The sequence below is a fragment of the Poecilia reticulata genome, linkage group LG22, assembly GCF_000633615.1.
Source record: "Poecilia reticulata strain Guanapo linkage group LG22, Guppy_female_1.0+MT, whole genome shotgun sequence".
Classification (NCBI taxonomy): Eukaryota; Metazoa; Chordata; class Actinopteri; order Cyprinodontiformes; family Poeciliidae; genus Poecilia; species Poecilia reticulata.
The window spans coordinates 21,988,869-22,004,019 of record NC_024352.1 but is presented as its reverse complement, the minus strand read 5'-3'; the positions used below and the strand labels follow the sequence as shown (position 1 = coordinate 22,004,019).

The following is a 15,151-nucleotide window of genomic DNA, read 5'->3' as shown; positions in this document are numbered from 1 at the left end:
AGAGAGAGAGAGGCAGAGAGAGAGAGGCAGAGATAGAGAAAGAGAGAGACAGAGAGAGAGAAAGAGAGGCAGAGATAGAGAAAGAGACAGAGAGAGAGAGAAAGAGAGACAGAGAGAAAGAGGCAGAGAGAGAAAGAGAGGCAGAGATAGATAGAGAGAGAGACAGAAAGGGAGAGAGAGAGAGAGAGACAGAGAGAGAGAGAGACATACATCCAGGAAGACGGAGTGATTCAAACCAGACAGAGATGGAAAAAAAACACTTTTTGTTTGGAAACTCACCGATTTTTGGGGACATTGCTAAAGGCACGACGACACAAAGTGTGACGATGATGAGAAGTAGCCTGCCATCTTCATACCAGACATGTCTGTAAAACACAAGAGGTAAAGCATTAAAAGTCAAGGCTGAATTGCAGCAGACTTTCTGAAATGTCTTCAAGTGGCATGCTTTAAGATGAACCAGCTCTGGAAATTTGTCTCCATTCTGGACTCAAATGCAGAGTGACAGATCCGTCATGTGGAACGAATTAAAGGCTTTAGCTCTTTCAAATCATAACAATCATGTAGTTCACATGCTAACGCTGTGTCGCTCCATCAGATGGGACCACATTTCTCTTGCAGGGTTTTCAGAGAGGGGAATAATATTTTCTTTTGCTGAAGGAGATCCTTGGTGGTTTATTGGGGATTGTGGAGGAGGAGGAGGAAGAGGCGGCGCTGTAGTGACACATATGGAAGCCATGCTGGCTCCGCTGGGGTCGGCGTCGTCTGGGACGGGTCCTGGTTGTCGCTGCTATGTGTTGGGCCACAGTACCGGGTCATAAGGGACTGGCTCCATGGCCAACCCGCCGTCAGCAGCACCTGCTCCGACCACATCAACACCCACTGACCCCTGACCGGCAGCTTCACGGCTGTGGCGTCCGTCCCTGTGTCTGGACGTCAGGTGGGACGTCTGCTCTCACTCCCAACAATCTCTAAAGGTGACCTACTGAGCTTCCTTTAACAGGTGAGGATGGGTCTGTGGCCGAAACAAAACATGTTCATTACATTTTCATTATTAGATAATGAGATTTTAGTCTGCTCAGTTCTCCGTATATCAAGTTGTTTCCGGGCCTCTTGTCACTTTAAATCCAAATAAGCTGCTCATGGCCACGCCCCCCCCACTCAACGTTTACATTCGCACGTGAAAATGGCTGCAAACAGATGCGCAATTATATACCCGTACATCTTTGAAAAGCAGAAGTGGAGCCTCCTGCACAACCATCAAGAATGCAGCAAATTGTTTCTAAATAGTAAGGCAACAACAAAACTTGTCTTTTCCAGCAGCCATTGTACAGCGTATACAGCGGTAAAACCAGCTGACCAAACGTGCTGGTGCTCAGCTTGGTTGCTAGGTAACTGGGCAGGGGTTGCCAGGTAACAACAAATTGCCTGTTAAATGTCACTTGACTTAAGGTTTTTTGAAATGACTCATTTTACAGACACAAACACTAACTCATTGCCAAAAACTGTCTGGGTGATTCATTTTTAGCGTTTGAGCTGCTTTAAAAAGGTGTTAAGACCCAAATTGAAAAAACAAAAACTCGAAAATTGTGAATTTTTGCATGATAAGTTTGAAAAGCAAAAAATTTGCTTTAATTTTTTTTATTTTTATTATTTATCTAAAAAAAAGAAAAAATCTTTCTTTTTGACTTTTGGAAGTTTCAAAAGTAGAAATTTCCTTACTTTTTTTTCCTAGAAAATTTATGAGATTAATCTCAACATGTTTGAGTTTTGGGGCAGGATTTCACCCCTTTACTTTTTCATCTATAATGGCGATAAAATCCGCAGCTGCTTGGCATAAAACACAAAAACTGAAAAGAAAAACCTCTCCAGCAGACAAACAAGAACAACAAGTGGTGACAAACGACTCGGCATGTTCACTCATTCATTCCCGCTTTGAAGGAAGCGAACGGGCTCCTGTTAACGTCCCTGAAGCCGCTCATTAACAGGAACGTTTGGCTCCCCTCCACAGCGAGCCGTAATTAGACTGGCAAAACTGATATCCCCTTGTATCAGTCTGATTCTGGGGAACATGTGTGAGAGATTTGGGGGTGGCGGGGTGAACGCAGCGCGCTAATACGGAGCAGCTGTGCGTGGAAGAGTCAGATGTTGACGGATGGGGGCTGAGAGCTGCTACAAGTCCTGCTTAAACCGGTGTGGCCAATAATAAAGAGATACACGTTACATTCTTGGCCAGAGGACGACGCTCTGCGAGGACGGGGAGCTGCAGGACCGACCAGAAAGGTCAACGAAGGACGCAGGCTGCTGATGGGCGATGGATGTTTGGATAGCACCTTGCAAAGTTTTCAAATTCTCTGAGTTTTTCCAAATCACAACTCCAGATACTGGGATTTTATGTAACTAAACAAACAAAAAGCTACTTTTATCCTCCTGACTACCAGGAAAAAAAATATTGTCCAATAACCATTTTTTTTAGATCCCACATTCTTTGTAAGGTAATAAAAGGTTTTATGCACTTACTTTGTCTCTTCCCATAGAATGTGTTATTACTGATAAACGCCATTTTTATGAATTAGAAAAAGGTAAAGTCCCACCCCTTCACATGTGGTATCATTGAAAAGCCCTAAATGTCCTCTGTAGATACCAAAAGGAATTAATTCAGTAGAGTGCAGGGGGTGGGAGATATTCAAGTTTACAAATGTCCTCTACAGAGGACAAAAATGAACTACTGGTAGTCATATATATATATATATCCTCTTTGCTGAATAAATGAAAGTTTCTCTGAATGTCACATTTCAAAATTTGCCACAAATCTGTAGTTTAAGTTAATCCCACATTATAATGCTGCCATCATCATGCTTCACTGCATGGATGGTGCGTTCAAGGTGTTGTGGATAAACCTGCATGATAAATTTAAATGAGCTTAATAATTTCCTTTCTGATCATTAACATTTTGTGGAGGGTAATTTTATTAACAGAGGCATCATAATCCATTTTACTTGTGTGTGGTTTTTATTTCCATTTTATTTTTGGGTTGTTTTATTTTGGACATTTAAATATCTTCCAGTGTTAAATGTTCTTTATGAAGTTAAAGTTTATTTGTCTTTGAAGGCAAACTTGCATTATTAAAACTCCAAAGTGATTCAAGTCTTTTTTTATTCTCTTAAATAAATTTTATTTACATTTTTTTTAAATCAATTTATTTTAATCTTTAATCTAGTTAACTTATTTTTACTCATTTCTCATTTTGAGCATCCTGCATGAACCCACCCGGTGTTTCCTGCGCTCAGGAGGCTGCTGATGGCTGCAGGAAGCTCCGACTTCAAGATGAACAAGTAGGACGACATGGCTGAGGAGAACCGAGGAAAACAAAACAAAACGTCACAAACAACAAAAAAAAAAGATACAATTTTAACCAAGATCACAGAAAGCAGCTGAATGCCACTGTGAGCACTTATCAGCTGATATCTGAATGTTTTATTGCACATGGCCTCAGCTGCACATATTTGGTATCCATGGAAACGTCCTACTCTAAACGTCTAGAAGCGAATAAAAAGCATTTGAGCTGAGCAGGAAGCACAAGGGCTGCAGGACAGGCGTCAGTGACCAGGAACTTTAATTAAAAAAAAAAACACTGTATGGAGCTCTGGTAGGGACAAATATATATATATATATATATATATTGATTTTAATTTTTCTATCAGAAAAATGAGCCTAATTTGCCATAATTTCTCTTTTTTTTACACTTGATTTCTGAAAAAAAAGACTTCAATAAAAAAAAGCATGATGAAAAAATAATAAATGCAGGTATTTAAAAAAAAACCCTCAAAAACAATCCATTTTATACATGCAAAATAAGTTTAGTAAATAAAATCACAGAAAATCCCGTTTTGTAGATTATCTCAACCTGTGCAAAGTGCAAAATGCCTAGATATTTTTATTTTTAACTAAAACCCCTAAAATTCCTGTAGTTTACCTCCACTCATCTGCATTCATATTTGCACAGGTAAAGGTTTATCTATGGTTTCCAAAAGTTTGCAGGCTTATGATCATTCTAAAAGGTTTATAGCATAATATTTAAAAAAATCCTGGCAAGGGACAAGATAATCCAAATAATTTTATGTTCGATCCTCATTTTCTCTTAAACTAATGCGGGTGCTGTGATACGTGCACTTCTGACGGACTCTCCCAAGTGTTAGCTTTATTTTGACACCAGGATTATTGAAACAGAGTTTGTAATTGCTGAGAAAAAAACGTAGACTTGGGCGTGTGATTTTAAACACATACTTCAGAAAACCCACAGTTGGGAAACACACAGTAAAGGGAGCAGGCTAACACAACATGGGTGGCTAGCCTTGGGAGATCCCCAGTAAAGCCCCCAGTTGGAAGTGGCAGACAAAACACAGGGCTTCAAATTGCTGCAGAGCAGCCAGGATGAGGTTAATCGGGTGAGGAGGGAGCAGGAATGCGAACAGTAATGATCTCTGACGCTAATCCAGGTACTTCCAACCTTTCTCCGCCTTGCCAGGAAACAAGATACTTCCACTTCCCACAGACAGTCAAACGGACAGAGGATCGGTTCACTTCCTGTTAGTTCAGAAAAACTCTATCCAGGGTGAGGATCACTAAAATTACTGAGGCAAACTCACTGCAAAAACCCAACATCTTAATGCGTTTTGTTCTAGTCTCTAGTGCAAATATCTTGGCAAATTTGAAATTCAAATTGTTGAGTCAGAATTCTGGGCACTGTGCCGTTGCCTAGCAACCTCAGCTCGTCACCTAGCAACCCAAGCAGAACTCCAGCACGTTTAGTCAGGTGGTTTTTACTGCTGAACTAGACAAATGTTTTGTTATTGACTTACTAAAAATACTTGGTATTTTTCTGAATAGTATCACGTATCTCAGTACATTTGCTAGTAACTATTTTGGACAATCATTTAATACTGAAAAAGTACTATTTCCACTAGTAGATTTTTCACTTCCAACATCAAAAAGTGTCTTATAATAAGAAAATAATCTGTCTGTTGCAATGGAAAATTTTATAATGTGCTCTTCATCGCTTTTGTGCTTTAGATTGTGTCTGATGATGAGATCATGTGTCTGAATGATCTTATCATCAGATACCAATCAGATACCAAGGAGAATACCTATTGTCCAATCAGGGAGATGGCCAGACAATCTCCCTGATATAACAATCAGATTCACACCTATTGTCCAATCAAGTCTCTCTTCTCTGACCAGAGCCTATAAAAGGAAGCCAGATCCACTGTTGGTCCCAGCAGACCTGACAGGCTCCTTTGACTCTGTACTTTTGTTCCCACCTTGTAAGGTTTTAATAAATTTCTTATTTCTTCTCATCCAGACTCTTGCTAAAGTAATTTTTTCCACGACACTGTGGAAGCAGTACATTTTGTTTTTATTAATATTTAGGAATTACTGACTTAAAACAAGCTCTTGTATCTTGAGGAAAAGCTACTTGCAAGTTAGTTTTGTCTTATTTCAAGTGTACCAAGATATTTTCACTAGCAACTAGACCAAAAATTCTTTGGTTAGATGTTGTGTTTTTACAGTGTTTCAGTGTGTGTTCACTGCTGAATTTAAGGGATTTATGATTGGGGAAGCCAGGCACAAGCAGGGCTATCTGGGACCCTGAGGCGGGTCTTTGGCTCTCCTTTAAATAATCCCAGCCATAATCCCTTAGATCCTGTATTTGTTTAGAAAAGAAAATTCCTCCAATAACGCTCTCGCCCACACAGACACAAGCACTTTCTCTCTATGAGCAACAGCTGCCGTTTCTGAGTGCTACAACTTGGCAGGCAGGGATCCTTCACTCCTTCATTACTGATTCAGTGGTTTATTTGTGGGCATAAAAATGCTGATATGGCAGCTTGACTTGGTCTGTCCATTTGCTTCAATGTTATCGACATGGAAGGAAGGAAGGAAAAAAAGAAGGAAGGAAAAAAGGAAGGAAGGAAGGAAGGAAGGAAGGAAGGAGTCAATAAGGACTAAAGTCTGGAAATATTTTGTCCAGATTCTGAAATCAGACCTCAGACTTTCCAGTGAAGGAACTCTGCACATCAGAGCTGCTTTGGTTCGTCAGCCAACAAATCTCGCATCAAAAATATTAAAGCGACAGCATGTAAATCAGAGCCAGGAGGAGGGTCTTAGTGCTGTCAATCAACCTTGTGTACACCCTGCTCAGTGTTCTAATGGTGCAGAAATACCTTACCATTCCAGGAAAACTGTTTATCTGCTGTCCAAATAGCCTGAGCATTCCTTCCAAAGGGGAAGGTATGAACAGCATGTACACAAGCATGATTGACAGCGCTAAGACCCTCCTCCTGGATCTGATTGGTTGTTTCTGACCAAGCTGTGTATTTCTATATTTAGAACTGGGAGCGCTGGGAGAAGGCAGAGGAGCTCCATCTTTTCACATGTTATTTATCTCATATTATACTGTCACAACATAATTAATATGTTAATAAATATATAAATAACAGATTTTTATTTGAAAATAAAAGTTACACACTCCAGCTTTAAGAAACAAAATAAAATGTTAAAGCCACATTGACAGAAACACAGGATGCAGCGGTTTAGCTTCATGCAGCTGATCAAACTGAGCGCACACTGCAAAAATCACCAAATCTAGAAATCTAGTTTCTAGAGCAAATGTCTTAAAACACTTGAATTAAGAGAAAACTGACTTACAAGTAACTTTTCAGCAAGAAATAGGAACTTGTTTTAAGTCAATAATTAATAAATATTGATGAAAAATGGTCAGTTTCACAATACATTTTCCCCACATCATTCATGAAATAATCTTCCAGCGTAACTAGTAGATTTTTATCGATATTAATGACTTATTAACTGAAAACAAGCTCCTATTTCTTGCTGAAATGTTACTTTTCAGTCAGTTTAGTCTTTTCTTAAGATAATTGGACTAGAAACTACATAAATACTTGCTGAGAGTTTGTGTTTTTGCAGTACACCAAGCACTTCTATAGGAGCCAGAGGTGAGATAATACTTACACGACTACTCAAACTGGCCCTTGAGTGAACAAAGAGGACAGTTATCAGCCAAGTGGTAAGAAAACAGACACTGATAATCAGCATGCATGTAATGTTAAAGGAGAGTAGAGGTGAGCTTTCTGTGTGTGGTCAGCGAATCGCTCCAGAGTGAATCCAACATGAGAAAGAACCGCTTTCATTTCATTAGGAGCCAGGAGAGGCCGGCCGGCTGCAGAGCCATCGGGTGGTCAGTAATTAAGGTCAATTGGCTGCTCAGCCTTTGGCAGCGCAGATGAATGTTTACCCAGAGTGAGGCTAATTGCACTCTTATAAAAGGAGCAGATGCACACTGGAGTGCTGGCTCTCTCACTCCTGCATGCTGGGGAAACAGCAACACATCAGAGGATAGGCGGGGATCTACCCAACCCAGCTGCTAACGACGGAGCAGCTGAGTGGAGATCTGATTTTTTCATACCTGATACCATTTAATCAATTTTTCTTTTTTTAAATATCAAAAAATATTTTCCAAAAGTGTTTTTTATTTCAATCATTCCCTCTGTGAGCTGCATTACTTAGTATCAGGGCTGGGCTGCCAGAGTTTTTGTTTAATTGCAAGAACATAGAATATTAGCAGAAGAAAGTCGCAATTTTACCGGAAAAAAAAGCGTCTTAGAATTATGAGAAAAGCTCAGTTTGTGGAGATCTTTCCATGAAATAGATGCACAATCTTTTCAAAGTCCTAAAACTGATAATTTTACAATGAAATGTTAGAAGATTAAGTATTTCTATTAAGTATTGCACTGCAAAAACAGAAAATCTCACCAAATATTTTTGCCTAGTTTCCTGTTCAAATATCTGATTTCACTTGAAATAAGAGAAAACCAACTTACAACAATCTTTCAGCAATATGTAGGAGCTTGTTTTAAGTCAATAATTACTTAGTTGTATTGGCAGATTATTTAACTTACAACATGGGTAAAATATTGTATTACAAGTTTAAACAAATCTGCCAATGGAACTAGAACTTTTTCACCAACATTCAGGACGTAATGACTTAAAACAAGTTCCAGCATATTACTGAAAAGCTTTTTCTAAGTTAGTCCACTTGAAAAATGACTAAACCAAATTATTTGCACTAGAAACTAAACTAAAAATATTTGGTAAGATTTTGGTGTAAAACATACCAAAGTATAACTTCACAAGATGCTGTAAGGCTGAAACGATTAATCGAATTAATCGCGATGAATCAAAGAAATTACTATCAACTAATTTAGTAACCAATTAATCGTTGAGTATAAAGACTCAAAAAGTCAATTTGCTGAACAATTAGCATATTTGGAGCAGTAATAATGTACAAAGTATATATTAATTTTGCAGTATATATTCATTCAAGATTAAAACAAATTGTATGTTTTATCCAAAACTCCAAAAAAGGCTGAATTTTAACTTCACCTGGTTGAAATTTACTAAATTAAAAAAGGAATTGAATTTTTTGTTTCTTGGTATTTTTTTATGTATTTGTAATATTGAAAAATCTGCAGAATTTGCCAAATATTTCACAATTAATCAATTAATCATCACAATAATTGATTATTTAAGCAACCATACTGCTTTATTTTCCTAATATGACAACTTTATTCTTGTAATTTAAAACAATTCCCAGCCTGGCGCTTATATTCCATCATAGAGTTGATCTGAAGTCAAAGTCCAAATAAATGGGAGCTTTAAAACACAGTTGTGAAGCAAAATGGCCGCCATAGGTGACATCACTCTGAACAAAGTACCCAAGGACTATATTGGTGAAAAAAAGTCAGATTTTCCAAAAATAACATTTTCAACAACCACAAGTTTGATTAGTCAATAAAATCCTCTGTCTGTGGTGGAGTGGATCCCAAAATGCTTTTCCTCCACACAACAGGGAGTTTTACCATCAGCAATCAATTAGGGGAGAAGTCATGTTTCAGGCCCAGGAGAGGGGGTGGAGAGGACGGCGGTTCGAGGTCAGAGGTTATCAGGGAATCTAGATAATGGCCTCACAGGGGGGAGTGATGAGAAACGAGCAGAGGACGTCAGCACAGGGTGTTCTGTCCACCAGCAGGAGGCGATGTCTGCCTCCAAAATAAACAAACCGTCCCTGCAGCATTCCTCGGCCCAGTCGCAGCTCTGCTTCTCATAAAAACCACATAATCGCTTCATGTCCAGCGTGTCAGAAGTAATGTCTGTTAGTTCGTGTTGAAAAGAAGGCCAACTCACCGCCGATATTTTGGATGACAATCGCTAAACCGACCAAAATCTGGAGGAAAAAAAACAAAACAGAAAACAATTAGAGTAAACATACCAGTCAAACTGACAACATTAGGAACAATCCTGAAAAAAACAACAACTTACCTTTCCTGGTTTTTTCAAGGCTTTTTCTCCAAGTTCCTCATACGAGTTGATACCTTCAGCAAAATACAGTTAAAAGATTAAAATAAACAAAGACTTTAACATGTTCCACTGCAAAAACACAAAACCTTACCAAGTACTATTGTCTAGTTTCTAGTGCAAATATCTGAGCACATTTCAAATAAAACAAAACTAACTTACAAGTAACTTTTCAGCAAGATATTGTGGTTTGTTTTAAGTCAATAATTCCTAAATATTAAAGGAAAAATACTAATTATGAACACTAGTTAAAATAACTTTTCCATCAATATTAAGGAATATTCATGTCTTTTCTTTTTGTGTTTATGAATCTATTTATTAGCCTTTTGAATCGATCTGAAATGTATTTTTTTAAATGATGTTACATCATTTTGCTGTAGCGGTCAGTGTTATAGCTAATCTGAAGACGCCTCTGACTGAAGACACTTTGTTGTTGTATAACAGTCTCATAAGGAGCATTTTGAGGGTTTGCTGTAATTTTTCCTAATTTTATGGAGACTAAATCAATAGAAATCACCGAATGTTTTCGTTCCTGATACTCCATCCAGAGCGGTTCAGTGGGACTCAGACATAATTTTTACATTTCGATTGGCCACAGAGTTCACAAAATGTCACAGATACCTCCATGAAATATATCCATAGATGAGCCAACAATTCATTCAAATGCTCCGAATTAACCAATCAGAAGCTGAAAAAAAGCTGCGACATCATCAGGGCTTTAACCTAATTTAGTGGCAATCATCAACCAGCATGTCCTGCTATTGTTTTTCTTTTTATCTTCTCTTTGGTCTCCTTTGACCCTTTTTTTCCTAATTAATCAAACATCACTTGATCAGGTCACAATCAGGACTTGAGTCAGACTGCGATTGGAAAGTTTACAGTAAACTGATTAAATCTTGAGTAAAGGAAGAGCCAATCAGAGTGAGAAGTCGACACCAAACAGTGAGGAGGATTTACAGGGAATTAGTTAAAGGGGGATGCAATATAGGAAATTCATATTTTGCACATTTTTGTACTTCCATTTGAGTTTCTACTGCTTCTAAAAAAAAAAAAAAACACCAACAAAAAAAAAAAACACCCAGTTGTTTTTTAGTGTTTGGAAAACGAGCCGTTTAAAAACCTTCGGAATGTGACGTTACAAATCAGCAGCCACTGGTGGTTACCTAGCAACCCCAGTGGAGTTCCACCCATCACCTAGCAACCCAAGCTGAGTTCCAGCATGTTTGGTCAGCTGGTTTTAATTCAAAAATACTGTACTAATGCCAAATTACATATTAAATTAAATATCAAAACCACTTTTTCCTGGTTATGCGGGAAGCTCTACTAATACATTTCAAAGACTGTACTGTTGTATAATTGCACATGTTCTGGATATAATGATGCACAGAAGAATTGTATATAGAAATCAAGATAATCATGGACAACCCTGACCATCATCTTTAAGAGACTTTATAACCCTAAAACAAAATGTCTTCAATCAGACGCTTCTTCAAATTTGCTGTAATACAGACTGCTACAGGAGATCTTTCCTGCCCACAGCTGTCATCATCTAAAACAGACTGAAGTCTAATTTTCTATCAATGATTTGGTTTTTGTGCAAACAATGTGATAAACACGTTTTCTATAATCCGTAAAGCTATCCTAACTTGTTTGAGGATAGGTCACCCTTAAGGTCAGATAGTTTTATTCTCACCTGTTTGGTCACAAAGCGTCAGAAGCAAATGGATGGAATATAATGCAAGGCTGGACACCAGTACTAACAAGATGCTGGGATCAAAGGGAAAGCACTAAGTACAAAGTATTAAAGGTTTTACAAAGAAAGGAGTGGTGAAAAGAGCCTCTCTTACCTAAACCCAACTATCCCTGTGCTGGCCATGGCATAAGCCAGGCCCAGAATCCCGCTGCCCATGATGGCGTTCATCAGGTTGAACACACAGGAGGCGATTGAGGCTCCAGTGGCTCTGGTCTGCACCGATCCCTGCACAGAAAAAAAACCAAACAAACAAGTAAAACCACAGGAATAAAGACACACAGCTGAGAAAGAAACCTGCTGATTCCTCCTGACATTACGAGGAACAACTGGCCAGGCCTGACGATGGATGTCATAAAACAACACCGCAGGGGCCTGCAGGATCAGGGGATGGAAACGGGAATGGACGGGTGGGATTTGAGCTGCTGGCTGCAGGACAGCTGCCTGAGCTCAGGATAAGGGAAGCTGCCCAAACTGCTTGACCCCTCTAATGGGGGATATCCTGGACAGAACAAGTGGCAACTCTGGTGTCGGTGTCACAACAAGCTCGGATTGACCTGCAGCCGAGCGGTCGGATTCACCCCTTTACAGTACTGGCAGACAGGAAGTACCAGGTATTTTTAGTCCAGTTTCTAGTGTGAATATCTCACTACACTGGAAATAAGAAAACTAGCTTACAAATAACTTTTCAGCAAGACAAGGCGTTATTTTCAGACAGCATTTTCTCAAAGTATGTTTGTAGCTTTTATAAGAATATTTTTTTACGCATTTGTTGAAACTGTCACCATGTTGTGACAGTATAATATAAAACTGATAATCTGTGAAAATAAATAAATAAAAATCAAGCTCTCCATCTTCTTCCAGTGCCATCAGGGCAAAAAGGCGAGTCTTAGCGCTGTCAATCATGTTCATGTGCATGCCGCTCACCCCCTTTGCTCTCTGCTATGGCAGAGTTTCTCCCTGCTTTCTCATCACAATGAGTTTCTCCCTCCATGCTAATGCTAGTTAGCATAGACACTCCCTGTAAAGGCGATTTGCTTCTCTGCCATTACCATAATTAGCAGCACATTCACAAGGATGATTGACAGCGCTAAGACCCTCCTCCTGGCTCAGATTGGTTGTTTTTTTTTTTATGGGAGCAATGCATTTTTTCAGATTACAATAACAGATCAGGGAGGAAGTGGAGGAGATTGATCTTTTTACAGATTATCTGTCTCAAAAAACTGTGATGACAGTAAAAGTTTTAACAAATATGTAAATCAGATTATTTCATTTACAACACTGGAAAATGTCTGGTTAAAATTAGGGATGCACGATATATTGGCACCAACATCGGCATCAGTATCAGACTGATAAATAAAACTGGGTCGATATGAAGAACCAATATTTATTTTAATCAGTTTTCGGTTGGGTTTTTTCCCTAAAGGCTTTAAACGGTAGTGAAATATGTATATGTAATATCTGTAAATATTGGTTATCGGCCATCGCAGCAATATTAATATTGTGTATCGATATTGACCAAAATTTTCATATCGGTGCATCCCTAGCTATGAATGAAACAATCTGTCAGTGGAAAAAGTTATTTTTATTATTAACTTAAAACAAGCTTTCATATCTTGCTCAAAAGTTACTTGTAAGTTAGTTTTGTCTTATTTCATGTATAATAAGATATTTGCACTAAAAACACTTGATAATATTTTGTGTTTTTGCAGTGCAGTAACCAGATGGAGGTGAACACAGACCAGCTGCAGAGTGAAAGGTATTTAAATCAAGCAAATTCTGAAAATGAATGTGCAGAAAGGTGTGTTTGGAACAAGCTCACAGCTGTTTGAGTGATACAGAGGTGAAGCACATCAAAACTCATAAGACTGTTGTCACTGGAAAAAATCTGGAGGGTCTGCTGAACTTTTCCAACCCTTATCCTCCATCCCCTGCACCTGATAAGAGATTTTATTGACCCAGATGCTTAAGAAAACAGAGGAATGGGGTCATTGCAATGATTTAAGGAGAAGAGGAGATGTAATGGGGCTCAGTTGCAACAGATAATATAATCACAGGATTTGACACACTAAAATATGGCAGATATTCACTAGAGAATACGACTGATGAGCCAATAATCTCTAAAACAGAGTTATTGTTAAACATAATCTTGAGTTATTTTTTCTAATGCAGGTTTAAGCCGGGGTTTGTCATGTTCGTCCTAAAAACATCTTTAAGAACGATCAATACCAATATTACTATGAGAATTTACCAAAAGCGATGCTGAAGAGAGAGTTTGCATTGTTTTATATAGGCTCGCATTATTTCCCATTTAATAAAAAAGTTGAAGGTAACGGATTTGATTTCAATTAGTTTTTCACAAACAACCTAAAAGCCACATAGTGAATGGATTACAAATGTTTATTTAAATAAACGTTGGTTGAAACTGGTTGACTCCGGTTTAAAATTCAGTCCCAGATCGTTTTATTGATTCTTCATTCTGTTTGTGGCTTTAATAACAAACTACAATATTTACATCTTGTAAATATACAGAATAATTTGCAGTAATTTATTTATTTATTTTTATATGACTGGTTCAGATTCATTTTTAAATTTGAAGTGTATTAACTGGCACCTATTTCTAAACTAATTTGTGTTTTAACATTTTTATCAAATAATTTTTTACATTTCAGCAGCAACAGCCCTGACCGGGTGACTTACATTTACATTTAGTAACATTTTGGAAAAAATTACTTTTAGATGTAGTTTCACTACAACATACTTTTACAGGAATAATATATTTATGAAGTATCGCTACTTTTACCAGACATAGACCCATATTTTATATTAAAGGTCGACTTGTGTGTACACAAGCTCTGTTGTTTAATCTTATTTTCTAATAAGAAGATACAGTAAATATTATATACACTGTTACCAAAAGTACTTTACCCTGTTCTAACATAAACACTACCTAATGTGTATCTGTTTAAAACTATTTATTTGAGTTGCTGTGAAAAAGTTTCACCTGTGATTGTGTTAATTTCTATCAATTTTTTTTTATCTCAGTGTTTAAAAGATCAGAATTTACACATAACTTTGCATATTTCTCTTTCAGATTCCACTATTGTTAAATTTAAATCAGATATTGTGATCAGTTACTTAGCACATGAACAGCTTTTTTTCTTCTATTTTTTAATCATATATGGTTTATGTTTACGTCAGTAGTTTCTTGGGTGACAACTTTTAACAGTTTCTTCAGTAAAAATCTGTTACATCCGAGCTTTTACTTGAATTGATTTTTGGTGACTATTTAAATGTGACATCTTTTACATAAAAACACAAGTAGTGAAGTGGAAAAACATTAAGACAGTCAGATCAAACTATGTAAAACATAAGTGTGCATATTCAAATAAAAAGAAGTGTAAAATGAGACTTTTGCAAACAAAAATAAAAGCAGAAGTTAGTCTAAACATCAGCCAGAGTGCTGACAAAAGCTGAAAACTGAAACTGAAAAAGTGAAGTCCAGCTCATGTGATTTTGGCCATAAACACGGAGACGAACCAGTAGCTTACCGATAAATTAAAATGGTACCTGCAACAGACGGCAGACGAGCTGATTAATACTCACATTTCCCAACAGAGGAGTGTTCTCGCTAACAGAGGAGTCTCTTCCAGAGAGCCTGGTATAAACATCCGCCTGTTCGCTGCTGTTGATGCTCATTCTGAACAGATAAAAACACAGAATATTCGCTTCCTGCCTTTATGAGCGCATCGTCTCCAGAAGTCTTATCAGCTTGTCAGCTGATTTGTGTCTTAAGATCCATTTAGTTCTTCTTCTTTAGTTTATAACGGCAGTTTGACTCCAAAGTGTTGTATTACTGCTACCTCCTGGATCATGCTTCAATTGCGTTTTTAAAACCTAGATAAAAACGTACTATGTGTTCTTTATCTAACCAGATTTTCTCTTGAGATATTTGTCCCTTATCCTCTTACT

General features: G+C 37.8%; 1 protein-coding gene across 1 annotated transcript in view; it reads right to left on the bottom strand.

The window, feature by feature from the left end:
* Positions 1-15,148, bottom strand: part of slc38a6 (solute carrier family 38 member 6) — a 23,453-nt gene extending 8,305 nt beyond the window's left edge. The window contains exons 1-7 of the mRNA XM_008400029.2: positions 14,786-15,148; positions 11,277-11,407; positions 11,123-11,196; positions 9,394-9,446; positions 9,259-9,298; positions 3,268-3,346; positions 280-365 (exon numbers count right to left, since the gene is read on the bottom strand). Coding sequence (XP_008398251.1) covers positions 280-365; positions 3,268-3,346; positions 9,259-9,298; positions 9,394-9,446; positions 11,123-11,196; positions 11,277-11,407; positions 14,786-14,878 — 556 coding nt within the window. The 5' untranslated portion in view covers positions 14,879-15,148. The remainder of the gene's footprint in view (positions 1-279; positions 366-3,267; positions 3,347-9,258; positions 9,299-9,393; positions 9,447-11,122; positions 11,197-11,276; positions 11,408-14,785) is intronic.
* Between the last annotated feature and the right edge of the window lie 3 nt (positions 15,149-15,151).